The following is a 21,926-nucleotide window of genomic DNA, read 5'->3' as shown; positions in this document are numbered from 1 at the left end:
CCCGAAAGCAAGGCCTTGATCCATTTTCCAGGAGTCTTTCCCATCGCGGCAGAGATCAGGGCTTCAGAAACTACAGAAATCAAGTATCGAAATCAGAAAGCACTTCAAACAACTAAGGCTGACGTACTTTCCGTCAACTAAGGTTTCACTTAAACGAACAACCAAACATTGAATAAAAACAAATAGGAGAAATGATAAATAGCCAATACATTACCATCTTCAATTTAAAACAAAAATAACGGAAATAGGAGTGCAGGACCATAAACTTCCAGCTCAGTAGCTGTTATGTGCAGAATAAACTGAAAAATCCAAAGTCAATTCCACCACATCTTTTTTTCAATACCGCCAAAGAACTAAGTCAAATGAGCTGATATATAAGCCCTAGGAAGACAACTATTTCCACACAGTACCAATAAATTGGTATTTTTCTGCAAACAAACAAAGCAATAAACAAAACCCAACCTGAAAATGTAAAAAGACAACCTGAGTTTTGGATATCAAACCGCTTAATCCAAGCTGGGGTATAAAACGACTCAGGAAAGAGGCTAGATCACAGCACAACCTCCAAATGCAGCAGCGGAACCCTAAGCTTCCATTGCTGAAGAACCGGGGAAAAAAAAGATGAAGAAGAAACGAAGCAACAATTCAACAAAAAAGATTGCGAATCACGTAATGAAAGATGGAGTGAAGAAAAATATGAAGACCAAGACAAAAGTATATCTGAAAGAAGTTAGATTAATTCACCACCTTTGTGAGGATGCAGCTCAGAGCAGAGTTTGAGCTTTGGGGGAAAGTTTGGATTTTTACTCGCCGCAGACTGTAGGCAGCAGTAAGTCCCCTGAATTAGCGCAATAGATTTTTTTTTTTTTTTGGGTCAAGAATTAGCGCAATAGATTAGATACCTTGCACGAGGCTGACCCCTTGAAGAAATTGGATAGACCCTGCCCCTCTTATTAACGGCATAATCGATAATTGATGTGAATATTTTTTTCCTCCCTCCCTCCTATTTTAACTCTTGTCTGAAACACAATAAAGGGCACTGATTATACGTTAAAAATAAAGTTATAAAATCACAATAAAAATTACACAAATTAATTTTACTAAAATGACAGTTAATGTGAGATAATAAAATTCTATTTAGCTTGTATTATTTTTTTTTACCAGCATTTAGTTTGTACTCGTATTAATTTGACCCTTCAAACTTAATTTTTATTAATCAAACTCCTAAAGTTGTATACATATATTATATGTTGGCAAAAAAGATACACATGTTATATATTTTTATTTGATCTCATAAGACGAGGGATTTTTTTTCTATAGTGAATGATTAGATCGTATGTATGTTTATGAGTGTGTGTTTTTAAATCATAAGAATTAGTTATGTATGATTTAAAAGGTTAGCGATTAGTAAAAATCAAACTTCAAGAATTGAATTGATAACTAAAACAACTTTAAAGGATAATACATCCATTTTTCTTCTATGCATCATCCCTCTAGAGAGATCATGATTTAATTATAGGAGAATTATAGTAAAAAACCAAATATATAAATTAACTATTAAGAACGCATTCAAATTCATAAGAAAAATTTAATATAAAAATTTAACAAGCAAAAAAGAAGAAGAAGAAAAGAAATGTTATATTTAAAACTAAAACTAATTTCTTAAACGAATGCTACCTCCGATACTAATTATACTATATGGTTTGTAAACTATAAATAAAGTCTTATAATTAGATCGAAATAGTATATTATATTAGCACATGAAGAAAGGGTAGCATAATTTATCTACAATTGAAGCTTATAATGGGAGAACCACTTGTCTGTGGGTTCAACGGGTGAAGGGATCGGACACACTTATTGAGGGATTGGGTTCGATTATGGAGCACATCGTGGCGTTTGTATCTTCAAAGCCAATGTCTTAGCTCGTAACATGTGATGATCCCCCAAGTGTAGCTCTTTCTATCTCAGTTACTACAATAATGGGTAGGGCTGAGGTCAATAGTTTATTGTTCTACTCTTAAACCGTAGGTAAACCCAATTCCTTTCTCCAAATTTGGTCAAAAACGAAAAAGCTTATAATGGAGGAAGTGACAAACTTGTTGCCAAAGTAAATTTTTTAAAAAAAATGAAAATTAGTTGTCACTTGTCACATAAAAAAGTCACGCGAAAAGTCAAACCCAATCCTTAAATTTCAGAGCTTTGTCGTTACGTTAATAAACGAATAAACTAATATCAACCTCCTTTCCCACTAAATAATAAATAATTATTGCGGTTGGCCAAAAAATAAATAATTATTGCAACAATCATCCCCCTCGTTCTTCCTCTCTTAACTTTTCCCCCCTTTTTTGGGCTAAAGTCCTCCAATTAATGGAGGCAATCAGAAGCTTACAGTTTGACATATGGCATTAGTTAAATAATATACATTATTTTACGATTAGATTAAATAATAAACGATAGAGGAAAAGTGGGAGAAAAATAAGAAGAGGCAATACTATGGAGAGAAACTTTTAAAAATAATAAATTTTTTATTGTTATTGTTAACAGTTTTACCCCTTAATATTATTTCCTCCACAGTTTTTCCCATCATCCAAACATATAGTTGGGTGAGTCTCTTTGATTTGTGCAGGATTCTATAATTAATCACACTTGTAAGAAATAAGAATCCTCTCCAACCACTCTTGTCGGTGATTATTCTTATGGGTTAGTTCTAAATTTAATATCATTGGTAGATTGAAAAACCCATTATGTTATATTTTTAAGATGAGCAATCACAAAACAATGGATTAATTAAATGCATCAAATTATTGTACGCTAAAATTGTTAACATTTTCCTCATTATCTTATCCAACTCTTGATTTTGTCTTTTTCCCTGTCAGATTACGCCAATACTCTGGCGACACAATAAAAAAATGTGACAAAAAATGACACTACATTTAGAAAACTTGTTATTACCTCCTATCCTAAATATAAGATCTCATTTATAATGTAAAATTACATTATAAACGAGGTCTTATATTTAGAATCGGAAAAAGTAATAATTAATTTTCTTGCATGTGACTTATTTGTAATTTTTCAAAAGAGTTAATGTTTCCTTAATCAGAACTATATATACTACTTCCGATCCTTAATATAAGACTCTATTTGAATTTTATTTTGATCCTAAATATAAGATCTCAATCTACTTTGTCTCTCATATTTATATATATTTTTCCAAATAACCCTTCTAACAATAATAGTTCTAGTCAATACACTTGATTAGTAAGGATATTTTAGGAAAGACAACACCTATTTAGGACAAATAACTAACTCAACTTACTTCCTTGATCTCCTCAAATTAGTCAACTGACTCTTATAATTAGGACCGGAGGTAGTATTTTGTTTTCCTCCAAAACATTTTTACCTCTATTTATGATCCTTTTTTTCCTTCAGGACAATGGAAAAAAAAACTGAAATTTTGTAAATGCCATATAAAAAATGTTAACAAAAATTTATTATCATTTGCAAAAGACTTATCAATATCAAATAAAATTATATTATCAAACTTAGAATTTGTAATTTATAATTTTTTTTCTGTCATTCTCTTTTTTCCTTTTCCCCCCACTGGGCACATGGGTTTCATGAAATTTAGCAAATTTCTGAGGCCTAATGTTCTCTTCAACCTCTCATTCCTTTTCCGGTCTTTTAGGTCCTTTGGTGATTAGACTTTTGATGTCATGAGGATCATCTTGGTTTTACTCGTACTTTTTTTTTTTTTGCCAAAATACTTGTACTCTTTTTAGATAACGTGAATATCATCTTATTGCTTGTAAATGCCCCCTATGACGTGGCGCTGTCAATACTGTCATGCAGGACTTGGTTACCAGCTTGGATGCCTTAACGACCGCCATGTAGGATGCCACCTAGTCTGTGCTTTTGTCATGCTGATCTTTTATTGTTTCTACATCCGATTCTTAATATAAGAATTAGTTGAGTAATCTGAGTAGATTAAAAAAATTTGTTAAGTTAGTTATTTATAATGAATAAGTGTTATCTTTTTTAGAATACTCTTGCTAATCATGTATATTAGTGATAATTATCATTTAATTGAACATTTAACATGCACAACCACTACAAGGACTACTTTGGGACCAATGGATAAATATGAGAGACGGTGAATTGGGGTTTTATATTTAAGACCAAATTAAATGTTAAACCAACTCTTATATTAAGAACTAAAGGTAGTACAAGTCACAAAGCGAAACAAATAGGAAAAATGTAATCAGCAAAAGTCACAGGAGCAAGTAAAAATAATTTGTATTATCAGTTCTTCAGTGTTGAAGACTCGACAGGAGATTCAACCACACGTTACAGACTATTAATCGCAGACTTTTCGTTTAAAACCTTATGTTATTGAACTGAAAACATTCTCCAGAGTGATGTTTAAACTTGTTCACTAAAATAATTATATGACCAGTTACATATTCTTGTGAAATACAGTACCAGCTTTTAATATAGGTACCTCCTGGAGCATTTTTCTGCTCTCTAATTCCTTCTGTTTCTTCATCCCTGGTTGCGCCACACTTTATTTTTGTTTTTGTTTAGGAACAGGCATTAATAACATGAGATTACAAGTAAGATCAAGCCCATGACTTCCCATTTATAGGACAGCTTTTCATCAGGTTACAAAAACCGTAGTCTAAGCCCACATATTCTTCCGTGATGTCTAACTAATGCTCTTGTTTTTACTGTAAAATGTTGATTTAGGTTCTCAAACATGCAACTGAGCAATCAATGATATGGTTCAATATGCTAAATCATCCTGATTCAGCTCCTAATAGCAATAGAACTAATTCGGCAGCTTTCCCTTGAATAAATGTCACCTGTGACTCAAAATCACTCCCAGAAAGGGAAAAGATCATCTCAAAATAATAGCCAATAATATTGCCAATTCCGAGAGACCAGTGTGAACTCTATGGCTAACCAAAAGAAGGATTTTACATCAGAAAGAATGAAGAACTACATGGACAGTGCAATATATAAGACACTTCATTATATATAATTCATTCCTTATCTAAAGTTCAAAGTTCCCCACACACCCTCTATAGCTGCCTAGGCCACCCAAAGAAAATGAAATGGAAGCAAACAGAGGCATAACAATTTCTTACAATGGCATCTCATTATATGATACAAACATTGAGTTTCTAAATCAACAAAGCAGCGATATGAATTGGGACTGTGAGATAGTGACTAATGGGTCAGAAGATATGGTTATTGGACTTAGTACTGGTGGGCTGAAATAAAGAGTTATTAGGGTGAAGTTTTGAACCTTCTATCTGAAACCGTTGATTTTTTATCCTTCTTTGTTCCTCCTCTGAATTCTCACTGTAATTCTGACTTCCTCAGAGCCTTAAATCTGGGGCTAAAGTATTGGTTCCAGTAGTATATGAAAGTATCACAGCATTCCTCTGTTCTTCTTCTCTGATTTAATTCATGGATCTGTAACCAGTTGAGGGGTGTGATCATAACACCAACAAGACACTGAAAAGCAATTCAATTATCCCAATAAGATTGTGGCCTGGTGACAAACCAAGCAGCTCCAAAGATCAGACCACCATGGCTGCCTTTAAATTAAAGAAACAAAATTGCCATTTTTTCGTATTCATCATTGACAAGCAATTGCAACACAGGCACACACAAGGTTAAAGCATAGTCTTCTACTACTTCCAGTTTTAATTATAAGACTTCGTTTGTAAACACAAACAAAGTCTTATACTTATTGATGATTGAGTGGTATCAAATCTAATACCCAATAAAAAGCAGTTTAACATGCCACCTTTCTTCTCCATTAATAAAAAAGCTAAAATAATAAATATAAGTCCCCAGAACGTTAAGCCATATAAATAATACAATGGAGTTTTTTTTTTCATAACTCACGTGTCCATTATACCTTTCATAAAAGATTTGAACTCATGAGCTTACACTTAAGAAAGCCTTAAGAAGGCACTTGGTATTACTTGGATTACAAGGCCTCAACAACTAAAGAGTATATATAGTTAGTGGCTCAGAATTTTTATGATTAATTTTAATTGTAATTCTTTTTACAACCTTTACGCTTGGGACTCAGAAATTATAAGGTTAGATATGAATGATATGTATTACCTACAATAATAAATATAAGATCTTGTTTATAGACTACAAACGAGGTTTTATATTTATGTCTACAAACGAAGTTTTATATTTATGACCGAAGATATTAATACACAAGTACTTATATGATTAAAAATTTGTGAAAAAAATAATATTTAGAATAATTGATGTTTTTTTTGGTGATAATAATCGATGATTTTTAGTTAAAAGCCTAAAATGCATGACAATAGTGGATAGATATTTAATGAAGGATTTAAAATTTGAAATTATCAATTATGTCATTCACTTGTATCCTGAAAATAGATCTATAGAAATCAACCGCAAATATAAGTATTAGGAAAAAAATTTCCGAAGTGATAATTATTATTAATAATTTGGCAGATGTAATTATATACCCTGACCTGGAAGATTTCATATATGAACACTATGCTTCTATAAGTCCAGATCATTATCTTCCCTAATCAATGATCAGAAAAAAGTAGGCTTAATTATTTTATTTTAATGGAGGAAATTACGTTAACCCATTTGCAACAAAACGACATGCGAAAATCTGTACGTTACTAAGCTAGGGATCAATCTCCCAGCAAAGCGTTGAAGGAAATCTTGTCGTTTACTCTCGATTATTGATTGATACGGGTTGTCCACTTGTCGTTCTGCCGCAAGGGCCAAAACGCAGGGATCATAAACTACTAAACTAGGTCCTCAATTTAATTATTTAATATATTTAGAAAGAATCATCAGAGGACATAAAGGACACTTAATTTAATGATTTTAAATCGCTGGAGAAATTATTGAATATCAATGCAATAATTTAATATTAAAAATAATTATTAAGATGGCCCTGTATATTCACACACTGCCTTTATTTTTGGAGAACTAATTACAAGTCTAGTGTGACATAACTTTTTTTAAAAAATCATAATGATGGAAAAATTATATTTTACATTAATATTGATGATAAGAAGAGTTTCTTTTATTCATATTACGTTTTATTTCCGTTTTTGTCTGCATTTAAACATAAATCATAATACTAAAATTATCAAGATTACTCAAATCATAACACATTATGTACCAACTATCAAGCTACCCAAATAGGACCATATTATCAATGAATGATAGGTGATATAAAAATCTATATGTAGAAACAAAAAAGCAAATAAAGAAAACCACCTTATGACGTGATGGTGCGTGATTCTGGGTATTTTGCGTTATATTCTAATATTTGAAAGAGAATAATATAGATTTTTATATAGATATATAAAATACATTTAATTTCACTAAAGATAAATTCATATATGATTTTTAAGGATGTGTTTGGTTCAATGGAAGAGAGGTGAGGCGGGGGCATGTTACTCGTCTCCCCTGCCGTTGTCACCCCTCTAAAAAACCACAGCCAATTCCAAACAATGCCTAATTAAACATAATTAAGTATTAAAAATTTAGTATACTTCCTCTGCTTCTGTTTATACTATTTTTTTTGGAAACTTATTTATACCAATTATGATATATGATTAATATGATATATTTTTTTAAAATTTCTGGATATCCTTTAATTTATTTCAATACTAGTAATTAATGTCTTAAACTTTAAGATTAGTGTAAATAAAGGTGTAATTAAAAAAAGTAGAAATTAATGTTGAAAATTAATGTCTATGAATAATTCTATTTCTTCCTGATCAAGGTCAACACTTTGGTTTGCTGGCCAAAAAAAAAAAAAAGGAACACTTCGGTTACAGCACATTGCAAATTGCAACTTAGATTTCAGAGCTGTGTTGACTTTGGACAAAGTGGCACATCTTCGATTTCTCGGCCAGTGTGTCGGTTTTAAAAAAATTGAAACCCTCAAAAATTCTTATTGCATTGAATGTACATCCAGTTAGTATTTTAGATCTTGTCCATTCACACATACATTGGAATTTGAATGTATATAACGAATATACATACACATTAATATAAATACTTATATATACATGCATATATATATATGACTAGATCATGGACGTAAGATTTTCTCAAGCAAAGTTGGTGGCTATTTAATTTGGTAGTTTCTGTAGCGTCTGATCTGGGTTTCTCTTATCGTCTTTACACTCTTCATGTGCAATAGGCTCCATTGTCTACCAGCTCCTTCGTGCTTCATTCACTGCATTCTTCCTTAAATAAATCTAACTCTTCTCAGATCTCACATTCTCTTTTGGGTCCTCTTCCCAGTTCTCATCTTACTGAAATCTTCGTTCTCACTGTTCCATAATGATAAGAGAAACTCAGTGACCTACCATTCTTAGTCATATCATAGAGATTTTTTGGTTTCAGAATATGAAAGGTTTCTGGGTTTCGTTCGCTTACTTGGTTTCTGCAATTTTTCTTGTTCTGCTTGCTCACATTTCAACTGCACAGCTAACAGCAAGTGAGAGTAGAATTCTATTCCAAGTTCAGAAAATTCTTGAATATCCTCAGGTTCTTCAAGGATGGAACAACTGGACCAATTTCTGCTATCTTCCTTATTCACCTTCTCTCCAGATTGTCTGCTCTAACGGTCATGTAACAGAATTAACAATCATTGGAAACCAAACCTCTCCTTCCATTCATATTCTTTCTGAAAGATTTTCCATTGATTCTTTCTTCACTGTCTTGACAAAGCTTTCAAATTTGAAGGTACTTTCACTAGTGTCCTTGGGTTTGTGGGGTCCTTTACCAGACAAGATCAACAGGTTCAGCTCTCTTCAAGTTCTGAACTTGAGCTCAAATTCCATTCATGGGGAGATCTCACCATCAATCTCTTCCATGAAAAGTCTCAGGAGTCTGCTTTTGGATGGTAATTTGTTCAAAGGAACTGTCCCAGATCTTAAAAGACTAACTTCTCTTGAAGAACTCGATCTGGGAAACAACAAACTAGGTCCTGAGTTCCCTTCATTAGGTAATAATCTTGTTAGTTTAGTATTGAGAAACAATTCTCTGAGGTCTAAACTTCCTTCGAAGTTTAATCAGTTTGACAAGCTTCAAAAAATTGATATTTCCTCCAATGAAGTTTCTGGAAACATCCCATCTGCTCTGTTCTCTCTGCCTTCCATTCAGTATGTGAACCTTGCAGACAACAAACTAAGCGGTTCCCTTTCAGTGAACATTAGATGTGGTTCTTCTCTGACCTTCGCTGATATTTCAAACAATCTTTTGGTGGGAAGATTGCCGTCCTGCATTGGGTCAAACTTAAAGTCCTCAAATCGCACGGTTTTGTATTCTGGGAATTGCTTATCCATAAGAGGCTCAAAAGATCAACACCCAACTTCATATTGCAAGAAAGAGGAAGCTTTAGCCACTAAACCTCTTGAAGGAAGCCAGAAAAAGTCAGGTATGAAATTAGGCTTGATACTTGGTATAATTGGAGGGTCTGTAGTAATTTCAATGCTTTTAGCTCTGATCATTCTTCTCATCTTGAGGAAGACCAAAGCAGAAAGAGCTGATAATTACCTAGACAGATCTGTTACTGATAAATCCCCTGGTCATGCGTTCCCAAGACCAAATACTGATACAAGTAAGCCCACCTTTATGGATCTTTCTTGTTTTCTTTTATAATCTGATTTACTCATGATGAATTGTTTCCACACTTGGTTTCAGACATGACTCTTGTTGTTTATTCGTGTTGTCGTATTTTAAGGCATGTCTGGTTTTATATAGCGTTGCTTCCACCAAAATGTGACTTTGGTGATTTTCCATGTGAAATCAAACACGCACTTCATGACCGTATAAATATGGTTTTATTTCTTTAATGGCCATAGGACGAGTTCCACAGACTACGAGGCTGGCAGCGATTGGACTTCCACCATACAGAATCTTCACAGCAGATGAAATAGAGGAGGCAACAAACAATTTTGACCCATCAAATCTTATGAGAGAAGGATCAGAGGGACAGGTAAAGAATAATCAGATCAAGTGTTGAATAAGTTGGGACCCACCAGACCAAATTGTGATGGCATTGACTTTATGTGCACTTATGCAGCAATATAAAGGTTGGATCAGAGACGGGTCTGTGGTCCTGATTAACTGTGTAAAGCTAACGCACAAGAATGTGACCCAAAACCACATTGAGGTGTTGTCCAATTTAAGGCATAGGCATTTGGTAAGCGTTATTGGACACTGCCTAGTAGCCTCTCAAGACCATCATCAGACAACAAGCACACTCGTTCTTGTTTGTGAGCAATTCTCAAATGGGTCATTGAGGGATCATTTAACAGGTAAGAAATCACACACAAGCTATGGATCATCCATGGACTTTTTTTCTTAAAAGAGTTAAAGCGCATTGTTGCCAACATGTGTTGAGATGAATTTTCATTCAATTGCAGATTGGAGAAAAAAGGAAGTGCTGAAATGGCCACAAAGAATGGCGATCACCATAGGAATTGCAAGGGGAATCCAGTTCTTACATACAGGGCTTGTTCCTGGTATATATGGCAATAACATAAAGATTGAGAAAATCCTTTTGGATGATAGTCTCAGTGCAAAAGTTAGTGGATATAACATTCCATTGCTATTCAATGAAATTGACAGGTAGATTTCTGCTTATTATGGTCTTTTCTTTTTACCCCTCTTTCCACTTTCTGTTCCTTCCCCACCTAACAATCCAAAATGTATTTTGGTGTTATGTCCATTCGCAGCGCTGACAATACCGCAGAAAAGGAAGATATATATCAGTTTGGTGTTATTCTACTGGAAGTTATAACTGGCAAATCAATTACTTCTGTCAATGAAGTAGAGGAACTGAAAGATGAGGTACGTTATTATATTCATAAAAGATACATGAACAAGTTAGCACTAAATATCAGTGACAAATAAATCTTCATAAAATTGATTTAATCATTATTATAGTTCAAAAATACCTTATCAGATCTCATTCAATTCAAGTGTTGACTAAATTTGAAAATTTGCTTATCTGAAATATAATACTTTCAATTTAATAATTTTCAGCTGGAGAGAAGCTTATCAGAAGCCGCATCAGTACTTAGAGGAGTGACTGATCCTTCAATCAGGGGAAGTTATGCGTACGAATCCATGAGAACCACAGTTCAGATTACCATAAGTTGCCTCAATAAAGTTCCTAGCACGCGTCCTTCAATAGAAGATGTTCTCTGGAATTTGCAGTACTCAATTCAGGTCCAAGAGAACTGGACCAGCAGTGGAAATCTCGGACTCGGTACCAGATTTTAGGCCTCCTATTCAAAGTATACGTCTGCCCAAGGTCGTTCACACAGCTCATTAATCAGAGAATTAATTCATGCGTGTAAATATCTAACAACTCCTGCAATGTCACTAAAGATGCATTCTTCAATATTACAGTAAAGTATCTGTCACATTGTGATTGTTTAAGGAAACATGTTTCATATTTTATTATCTGGAAATTGTGATTTCTCCGTTTGATTCTTGTTGGTGATTGTCCTAGCAATCTAATGATACGTAAAAAGTGCAGTAATCAAACATAAGAACAGTCAAAAGAAACACAATGCCTAGATATTGATATTATGGGTGGAACATCAATTCATGTTGAGTTTTGGGCAAACACACGGGATGATCAGAAGCCAAGGATTACAAAACACAATAGTTCTTTCAAGTCTCCGTTATTTAATGAGATCTTTTGGATTCTCTGACAACCTTGTAGACTGACAATAGTTCTTTCAAGCCTTGGAGTCGGGATCCATTCAATCAGCAGTCCAACTCTGCTCAACAATCTCACGCACTTTCCTGTTGTAATCACGCTTGTTTTCACTAAACATCCGAGCAGCCTCTGAATTCGCTGGTGAGTTTGGGTTTGGATCACACAGCAACGACTGCAACAAGGCCACTATATAAGGCAAACAAGAAAAACGTAGGGCACAGACAAAACAGCAAATTACAATCCATTAAGATGCATCGGAATTCTTGAATATTAAGAGATAAATGCATATCATGAATCACATGGCGAGTACGGGATTCTAACCTATATGAACTATAGGCTCTCCAACCTATGGCTATCCCAAAGCTTTATATAGCAGAAAATGAGGAGTTTTTAAGAGGGCAAGATTTGTATTCTAGGAGCCATCCATTAAAATGCTTTTCCCTAGAGCTTATAAAATAAGTGGTTTCATCAATTCCATATCAAAATTTATAGCACTTGCCCCAAAAGTCAGTCTAGTAAATATAAAGATGCTTGAGAACTTCAGGCTTCAACAACAGCAATAATGTCTTCTCACGTTGTGTAAGGAGATGAAACATGGGTAGGGTAGGCATTAAAGCAGGTCAGAGTTTATGTCATAACTGAAATGACAAAGGTGTTAAGGTGCGCAGAGAAACTTCTAGGCACAAGGCAATTCTTAAAAAAGGCAGAAGCAGATGCAGAGCATGAGAGTTGGACAAGATAAGGGTTATTGGATTATTGCAGTAGAATCACGATTTGCGTTCCACATACGCTAAATAACAGGAAGCATAGACTAAAAAGGGAAGATAAATGTTTACCAGATATAGGGGAATGTTAAATGATTGCTTGAAATCACAAACACGGAAAATGGAGTGGAAAACACGAGCATGAAGCTAGCATGTAAATCTACTAATCAATGACAACTATTAAATGAGATAGTCGATATTTATTTAGTACAGCTAAAGTTATCAAGCATCTACGACATAGATTTTAAGGAGGTTTTCGGAATGTGAACAACCAACTTTCCCTAAAACCTGGGACACCAAGTCATAAGACATTAAGGCATAATATTATCGGAAAATTCAAATTTGTGTTGTACATATCTAGCACAACACAGGGATACTGGCTTTTGACCTACATCATGCTCAACTTTATTTTAATTTTAATTTTTTAAGAAATAGGTATCTTTTACTTGGAAACGTGAACTACATGTACACAATATGTTGCGACATAGAAGAATCATTCATATGATTAATTTCTTCTCATTTCTCCCCTTCCAATTGAGCATCTCATTCTCAACATTTAAACTACACATACAAGAGGGAAATGAAAATAAGATAGGCAACTTTTAATCAAGCAACATCATAAGATTTTCAGCGGTTATAGTCTAGAAGCATCAATTAAAATACCTGGATTGAAGTAAGTATTGCAGCTACATCATAAATTGGGCTCCACTGGTTCTGTAAAATATCCAAACATATGCTCCCATCCGCGTAAACTAAAACACAGAAAGGGAACTTAGAACTGGAAATTGCTGAATTTGATACTAAAGAACAGAACTTCTTAAACAAGCCCCTGACATAATTTGGAACTCAATTTCGGCTCAGAAAGGATAAAAGGAAAGCAAGCTCCAGTTTCAACTTACTGTTTGGATGGAACATGCGAGAAACAAAGCGCACTATAGGCGGTTTATTGGGATAATCTTCTGAGAACTGAAGGGTCAATTTAAACGTGCCTGAAAGACAGAAATCAGATCAGACATAAGTCGGATATGCAAATAGAATTTATAAGTAATAAAAACATGAAAAATTTAACATGTGCAAAAATTAGTCAACGTGAAACATGCACCCCCTTTTGCGACCAGAAGAGTAAACAAAAAATTTCAACTAAACCTCTACCCCAGGCCTTGATCTTTGAAACACTAACATGTAATTTTGTAAATAATGCGTCCTGTCATGCGCTTGTAACACATCAGATACCAACATTAGTACACCTACCGGTTGAACTCATGTATGCATGCCCCACCTTGAACTGCTCTAAAGACAGGTTCAGACACAAGATCAACACACTTTGGGATCCTTGACTATCCTAAAGACTTCTATCACTCAGACATGCATATGGTGAAAAATATATTCATATGATAATAATTTAACAAAATGCATTAACTATAGAGTTATAGACAATGGAGCATAAAATTATTTTCAACTTTATCAACCATGTGTGCGTGAATAAAACTCTGATCATCAATCGTCTGAGTCTAGTATTAGAAAAACATCCAGGGAGCTTGAAGTTGCACAAACGTGTGTTATTTCATGTTTATCACAGATTTTACTGTCATTGTGCAAGTATACCAGAAAGTACTACTGTGTCAACATGTCGGTATCATCCAATTTATGTGTCTTTGCATGATTAACAACCTAAAGGCAAAAGCATTATGAATATGTTGACAATCAAAAAGTATATATTTGATGAGGTATTTAAACAACAGGTTCAAACATACGGTTTAAAATTTCTATTGCACTCTTTAAAATCCAAGGATTATGTGTGAATACAACTGTAAGTGTAGGAGTCAGTTATATATGAAGTAACTCAAAGTAATCGTATTTATAATTAAAAAGAAAAAAAGAAAAAAGAATGCGGATTGTGAGGAGGCTTAACACCCGCATCCCTTCCTCATAAATTTACATGTTTAATTTGACTGAGATTAGGCCTGAAGGGCAGAAGGCCAAATCTTTTTCAAATCATGAGCCATTGAATGCTGAGGGGAACTACTTGTTAATTGTATTGCAAAATATTGGGCAGAACCTTAAAGCAAGACAAGGAATCCTATCAGTGAAATAAGGCAGAAGATGTAACTGTACCTCCATCCCATGGGGTGTCATCTGGCCTGAAAAACCACCAGGAAAAGAGAAGTTACGATGTTGGCATATATCTACTAATCTAAAACCACAAAATGAAGCCACGTGCACTTAAGAACAGAGAAGGTAATTTTGCATCTTTCAGTTTACTATCGTACCCAAAGATAACTGCATTCCATAGCATGATATTATTGTCCTGGGGAGCGCCACTGATGCCCGCAGGAGGGTCTTGCTGCAATCTTTTAAAATCCCTCATCAATCTCTTCCTGGCAGGGGTCGACATTCTCGCCACCTATGTTTCAATTGAGAACAACGCAATTTTCAGCAATTAGCAAATGACAAACCCATCCAGAACGGATTTAGAAGACAGAGAAAAGAGTAGGGGATTAGTTAAACTGATCTCGGACAAAGCTTAACAAGAATCAAGAGAAACATTGGTTATCCCCAGAATTTTCCATAAGTATTAACAAGTGAAAACCATTTCCTACAAGCGAAGTACATTCGACTGGCAGAATGTTCTCCATCTATGCATCAATAACTTACATGCTGGATCCATCTCAATGATAAACTCGAAAAAAATAAGGTGGGTTAATCTATTTTCAAGCCTCTAAGCCCCGACCGCCAGGGCAAGGGTCGCCAAAAACGCATTTACTTTTTGTGTTTCTTTTTACAAGAAAAAGAAAAGGAAAACCAACCCAGAATTCAGAAAACGGTGTAGATCAACTATTACATTCCCCCAACAACATTACAACACAAGATTAGCAAAGCGCAAGACCATCCTACGCATCGGGCGACCAATTCTATTTAGGGCTTCTTCAAATCAAACTCCAAGGTAATTATGTATGAATTAATTGCATAAAAGAAAGATTCACCACGAGGGGGAAAACGAATAAAACCGAATTTACGAAGGGGAAAAAGCAGATAAAGAATCCCAACTGGTACTGAGTGCAAGCGGCGAGTTTCAGAGCCAGTAGAGGATGAGCAACACGAAAAGAGTAGGAAAGTTGGAAGCTTCGAATGGTTCGTGCAGAGCCCAAAAGAAGACGAGCTTGAAATAGGGAATTTATTGATTATCAGAGGAATGCTTCCATGGCGACCGGCTCATCAGAGAGAGTTTCTCAAGTTGTTATATTATATGGATATATCTTTCCTTGGGGCCAGAGGTCCCAATCCCAAAAGCTCACGCACACTCACCCCCTCTCTCCTCTCTCCTCACTCTCCCTCCGGTGTTAACTTCGGTTTTGGCTTTTCCTCCCAACTTGCACTTGCAACTAGGCAACTAGCTGCGCTTAAAAGCCATGAGGCACCTTCATTTCACACTTCGCAATATCGCATCGATTAGCATTTTTAAAAAAAATGTTTTCACCTGAATTAAAATAAAACTCCTCTCATTTAAAAATAAATAAATAAAAATAAAACTCCTCTCACATATAGGATGTCCTCCCACCTTACTTGCAACTACTCCCACACGCCATTTAGAATTTAAAGCATATTATTCTTTAGAACTATTGTATTTAGAAGAAATTATCACAAAGTTATGAAATTTTAAGAAAAGAATATATTTACTTAAAAATCTTATAACAACTAGAGAGCTTATAATAATAAGTTTTAATATAAGAAATATACTCACTTATTGTTGAGAATTTTTAATAGCGATATCCCTTTCATATGACCTCAGAATAGTTTTTCTTCTCAGAATAATTTTTCTTTCTGTTTATTGGGACCAAATTTATAAATCATTTTTTTTTTATCAAGGGTTTTCCTTTCCAAGACTTAGAATGCAAAGAGTTTTTGCTTGAAGTATTTTTAATATATTTATGTTATATTCAGTCCATTTTGATTTTTTTTGAATTTATATTAATTTTATAAAATTGAAAATGCTCTGTAATTAAATTAATTTTTATCAAAAATACTCTTGGTTTTACCATGTAAGTAGTTCTTTAACTAAAGTAGTAATCTCTGCAATGTAAACTTGATTGATAAGGAAGTTACTAATTACTCATAAATAAAGATACTTCATTTAAAACAATGCTTAATATTCAAACATATAGTATCTCACTACATTCGCCATTTAAAACATAATAAATTGAAGTAGATTAAGGAAATCCAACAAATAATTATAACAAATGTGAATTGATTTCCTTAAAATAACTATGCAGAAAATTGGATTATACATAATACATTATTTCATAAATTAGGTGAATTATTTTAAGAAAAAGATAAATATGAGAAACTAAATAAATTAATATATTATATTTGGAATCAAATATGACTCCAACTAATTTTTATATTTATAAACACTATTTTAAATTTTAAAAATCAGAATAGGTTAATTTGTTATTTTATCACAAAACAAATTGGAATAGAATTTGAAAAGAGATGCTTTTTGAAAATTTTTTAGATTAAAAAAATTAGTTAAATTAATTATTTATAAAAAAAAATGCGTACTGATTCTCATATTGTAATCCATCGTTTATATCGGAAACCACTTCTTTGATAGAAAATTTTTTAATATATGAAAGAAATAGGAAGTATTTAGCATCAAAGCAGATTCTTCTACTAGTCTTCAATTTAAAACAGGAAAGAGAATATTTTTTAAAATACATACAAATTGAGAAATAAAATAATCTACCCAAATTTAATATATAACTGGAGTTTGCATATTATTCGGACATGACAACACCCTGGAAACTTGTATTTATCAGTGAACTTGGCAACTTTGTGTGATACATATTTGACTTTTGACAGAGATTACGGCAGAAAAATAGAATATGCATAAAACAAAGTTCCCCCCCAGACTGTGGCACATATTGGGACAGCTGTGAAAGGTATTGAGAAACATCCAAGCGTGTCAGTGGATATGTTCTTTCTCTTTTCCTGATCTTTAGTTTCAAATTACATCAGAATATATGGATCTTCCATACTATCTGTATATGTATTTGTGGGAATCTGCTTTTGTTTAATCTCGCTGGTCAGGAGAAGAAATGCTCATTTAACTTTAGATTTAAGAAATATATTCTAGCACTCACTTCTCATTCTTAGAAATCATCAGAGTATTATAAAAACATGCAAATATTAAATTTTTTCTTCCTTTTATAATTTTCTCCAATATAATTAGTTTTGTTATACCTTATTACCACACTGTGAGTGAAACAATGGATAATGAAAGTGGCATGGTGCTTTCCTCTCTTAATGAAGCAGATGTGGATGCTTCATCTCTATCTGTTCATTTTTAAGCACATTTTCCCCCTTCTACACCACGCCCTCATACTGTTCGACGATATGCCCAAACCAGACCCACTTTCAATAGCAGGATGAGTATGGTGAAGTTCTCTGGCTGTTAAACCCAGTTGAATTGCAGATTGACTAGTTGCCATAATAATTAGAGTCTATACCTTTCAGTCTAGGCTAACTTGCATCGTTGACCTTCTGGGCTTATCTGATCAGTTGGATGAAGCGTTCATTTTGTGATCATATTCAAGATTTACAGATGCTGGTGGTGGGAAGATGCAGGTATGGGGGAAAGGAAAAGAAGGATGATCGATGATAAAGTATTAGATGACCTTTGTGGTTTTAAATGAACGGAAAGTGACATGAGAACTACATATTAAAGCAAAAATATGACTTCGTTATTTTACTCTGAAGCTAAAACGGAGTTTACTACATTTCGAGTACTGAGTTTCCATGCATTAAGACTTCCATAGAAAGTTATTGATGATTTAAAATCTCTTCCACAGCAAATCCAAAGTAATCGTCAAAATGATAAGGAGGTTCTGAGATGAAACAAGAGATCACGTCTCTCAGTGTAATGACTCCAGTTACTTCACCCTCACTACACACTGCGTAAATCCTGTGCACACGCTCAGAAGCAAGAGTGTGGATCACATCTCCCAGTGAAGCATCAAGACAACATGTTATGGGCTTGTTGATTTTTCCAGTTTCTGGGGACACCGTGTTCAGGAAATCCATCACAGTAAGCTTCCTGCACAAAAATTGAATGAAGTTTACCATATTTTCCGGTCCTCTAATGATAGGCATATTTGTTTGTAACATTGCAGATATACAATCGTCTTCTATGTTACCTAAAATTGGAGAAAAGCTCAGGCTTCAGCAGCAAGTGTCTGATGTCCCTTGTGCTTACATTGCCAACAATTTTCTTATTTGGCCCCTCTACTACGGGAAGACCTCCAATTTTATGATCCTTCATTTTCTTGAAAGCTTCAAGAACTAAGTCATCCCTCTGGATGCTGATAACCTGGTTAGGAAAAGGTAAGAAGCTTCTCAGACCTTCAAATTTTGGTAAATCAGAACTATGATAAACTTTGATCTTTTACCTCATCAGAGGACATAAAAGGAAGTCCCAGATCAGATAGAGGTCTAGCAGCAATGCAGTCAAACCAATCTCTACCTTGGCATCCCTCAAGACCTTGAACAACTGCTGACTGAGTAATGTAATTTACAAGGTCAGGTTTGCCTGGTTCCATTACAGGTACGTTCCTCAGCCTATATTTGGAGAGAAGAAGCAAAACAGTCAACATACTGCTATCTTTTGAAACTGGAACAAAAGGAGCCCAACGGTATGATTTGAGTATGGATCGCACCTGAAAGCAGACATCAAAACAAAGCATATGTTTTTATTTTTGAGAAAGTGAAGTTAGGAGAAGGAGAAGAACTTGAAAACGATAGAGATAGCCTGCAAATAAAGTGAAAAACGTAAGCGATGATTTCAGATTCTGCAAATCCTTGGTCGCACCATGAGTGAAGGAATCTTTTTCAAAAGTCAATAATTCGATGCTGAGTAATCAAAGACCTGTTCTATTTTTCAGGTCGTCTTGAAACTGGAACCTGGCTTTTTTCTATTAACCAGTCATCCTAACTTAAATTGTCTCTTTGCCAGTGAAAAAAGAAGAACATTTATACCAAAAATCAAAAGGATAACAATCACATCAAAAGATACAAACTTGCAGCTTTGTCCAGATCCGCCCTGAGCAATTGCCGAGCTTACCGTTGTTGACTTGAAGGGCTCTTCTTTGAGTATAACTTTGTAGAAGTCCTGACCCAGATTATCAGCAGCTTCAGGGCCATCTTTACCCGCTCCTTTGTCGGCGGCAACACCACCGGCAACAGCAGCACCAACTGCGGCAGCTGTTAACCCAGCAACTGCAGCAGGACCCGTGACTCCCATTGCCACTGCTCCGAGAGCACCGACAGCTCCGGCACCAACTCCAAAAGCCGTAGCTGTACCGGCTGACAAGGCGGCGGCTGCAACTTCTGCACTCTCCATCACCCACAGAATAATAGCCGAATAATCTATTATGCCAAGGTACCTGTCTCTCCAATGTGAACTATTTTCTGCCTCTGGAACTCTTACTGGTGCTGATAATATGCTGCAATCAGATAGAATCCTGACTGCGTCCCCAACCAATGTGTGTGCTGGAATTTCAACCACTATCAAAGCAATAACATTACAGGTTACTGACTCACATTAACCACACAAGCTAATCATGGCGATGATGAAATGCATTAGTATCATAAACTTTCCTACCTTTTCCTCCAGGAACTCCAGGGAAAGAGGAAACAGGAATCTTAGCAAAGGCGTCTGTCAATGTCTCCTGCAATGCCGGTGCTAATTTCTTCCGGGATTGGATGGTTTCGAAGTAGGTATCATAACTTGAATGTTTGGCGCTTTCACTGACTCTGATCTCCTGTTCTTGCGCCATGAATGAATCTGAGGCAAAATTAGGTAAATTTAACTGCAGTTTTAATAAATTATATCTAGCCTCCATCAGGATTTATTTACACATATGTAGTTCCAACGTTGTGATATGGTTTCTAAATCTGATTCAATGTTGGAAATTATTCTGACATGTTAGACCTGTCAGATTTGCAATTGTGATTCAATGTCTTGAAAAATATTCATCCTTTAGATGCCATTATGACTCAGTGCTACGCTTGATCGGCTCTTGCTTATTCCATATATGGTTGATATTGGACGAGGAAATTGACGTTGCTCAATCTTAAGAAATCATAATGAATAAATAAATGCAAACTCCTGCCTATAATGGCTCTAATGCAGACACAAAAGGGGTTAAATGAAAGATTGAAAATGAATAACCTTGACGTACCTTTCAATCTGAGACTGCAAGTGAATGGATTCAGGATTCAGAGTTGTATTCTTTTTGTTGTGTTTTTTGGTTTGGGATGTCGTTCGTTATTTCTGGTTTTTGAGTGAATGTTGGGGGTTTTCTAGCAGTGCCACGTATGTACATAGGACACGTGTCAAAGGCTATCACAACCACTTGTTAAATGTTTGCTTCTAACTGCTCTCCCCCCTTGAAGAAGTAAACGCGTCCTGCCCGCAAACAGAGGATGCAAGGAAATAATGGAAAAGCTTATAATTAATACTACAAATATTAGACCCAAGAAATTAGTAATAAATAAAAATGTCTAAAACCATAAAATTTATCTATCGTGTAGAAATAGATGAACTTGTTTCACTGAAAGAATCATTGTAAAATTGTGAAAAATATGATATGGCTCAAGAGATCAGTGATTGTTAACTTTAAGCAATATCAACATATTGTATTTTATCGATATCTATAATTTATAATATTTTGACTGTGATTAGTTAAGTTATACTACTATGATTTTAATTTTTTTCAAGATAAAAGAACTTTCAGTCCAGATTAGCGTAAGTGTTCTGTTCAATGTTCATGACAACCTTAAATGCCTGTGTCTCAGAATATTTCTTGGCGCCACGCCTCTAAAATCTTATATTGGATTCTTCTTACCCATGAATATATTATGAATTTTAACCTTTGGTAGAAAATTTTATTAAGGTGTCACAATATCCTTCCAAAAAAGAATCCATTTTACATTAATTATTAACTGGATGTAATCTCATAGATAGTTTTGAGGTCGAGTTAAAGAAAATTTTTGTCAGGTGATTTTGCCAACCCGCATGGTGTTCAGCTCATAATGCGGTCTAGCATTTATTAAAAACATAATTAGAACGAAAAACCATAATTTAAGATGCTCCTTCTCCCCTTGTTATAATACTTCCGTTCTTTAATATAAGAGCTAGTTAACTAATTTGAATATATTAAGAATTAGTTATTTGTAATAAATGAATATTGTTTTTGCTAAAATATCCTTGCTAATCAAGTGTATTGGCTAAAACTACCATTATTACAAATATTACTTTGAAAAAAAATGAATAAATATGAAGACAAAAAGGATTAAAATTTTATATTTAGGATCAAAATAAAAATCAAATGAGC

General features: G+C 34.5%; 3 protein-coding genes and 1 long non-coding RNA gene across 5 annotated transcripts; 1 reads left to right on the top strand and 3 right to left on the bottom strand.

Moving 5' to 3' along the window:
• Window positions 1–813, bottom strand: LOC114748329 (uncharacterized). Its single transcript, XR_003740458.1, has 3 exons — window positions 748–813; window positions 484–598; window positions 1–70 (listed from the first exon to the last, which is right to left on the bottom strand). It is a non-coding gene; the product is annotated as an uncharacterized LOC114748329 (long non-coding RNA).
• A 7,469-nt stretch (window positions 814–8,282) lies between these two features.
• Window positions 8,283–11,628, top strand: LOC114748334 (probable LRR receptor-like serine/threonine-protein kinase At1g14390). The gene is made up of 6 exons (XM_028936696.1): window positions 8,283–9,655; window positions 9,900–10,033; window positions 10,121–10,355; window positions 10,464–10,668; window positions 10,776–10,890; window positions 11,086–11,628. The coding sequence occupies exons 1-6, from the start codon at window positions 8,440–8,442 to the stop codon at window positions 11,323–11,325; spliced, it is 2,145 nt and encodes a 714-aa protein (XP_028792529.1). The 5' UTR covers window positions 8,283–8,439; the 3' UTR covers window positions 11,326–11,628.
• Window positions 11,603–15,842, bottom strand: LOC114748337 (ubiquitin-conjugating enzyme E2 2). Of its 2 annotated transcripts, none has more exons than XM_028936699.1 (6): window positions 15,552–15,842; window positions 14,805–14,938; window positions 14,650–14,675; window positions 13,434–13,523; window positions 13,198–13,286; window positions 11,603–11,942 (listed from the first exon to the last, which is right to left on the bottom strand). In XM_028936699.1, exons 2-6 carry the CDS (start codon window positions 14,927–14,929, stop codon window positions 11,814–11,816), a joined length of 459 nt encoding a protein of 152 aa, XP_028792532.1. In that variant the 5' UTR covers window positions 14,930–14,938; window positions 15,552–15,842; the 3' UTR covers window positions 11,603–11,813. The 2 variants fall into 2 exon arrangements, with proteins under 2 accessions (XP_028792532.1, XP_028792531.1); XM_028936698.1 differs by having other exon boundaries at window positions 15,583–15,840.
• Window positions 15,843–18,235: 2,393 nt separating this feature from the next.
• LOC114748339 (SNF1-related protein kinase regulatory subunit gamma-1-like) lies at window positions 18,236–20,574 on the bottom strand. Its single transcript, XM_028936703.1, has 5 exons — window positions 20,192–20,574; window positions 19,652–20,094; window positions 18,981–19,247; window positions 18,729–18,901; window positions 18,236–18,628 (listed from the first exon to the last, which is right to left on the bottom strand). Exons 1-5 carry the CDS (start codon window positions 20,430–20,432, stop codon window positions 18,355–18,357), a joined length of 1,398 nt encoding a protein of 465 aa, XP_028792536.1. The 5' UTR covers window positions 20,433–20,574; the 3' UTR covers window positions 18,236–18,354.
• Window positions 20,575–21,926: the final 1,352 nt, after the last annotated feature.

Source organism: Neltuma alba, unplaced genomic scaffold (genome assembly GCF_004799145.2).
Source record: "Neltuma alba isolate B1F8T4 unplaced genomic scaffold, ASM479914v2 tig00005686_pilon, whole genome shotgun sequence".
In the NCBI taxonomy this organism is placed as follows: domain Eukaryota; kingdom Viridiplantae; phylum Streptophyta; class Magnoliopsida; order Fabales; family Fabaceae; genus Neltuma; species Neltuma alba.
Note: the sequence above shows the minus strand (reverse complement) of the source record. Positions and strands in the feature narration are given on the sequence as shown.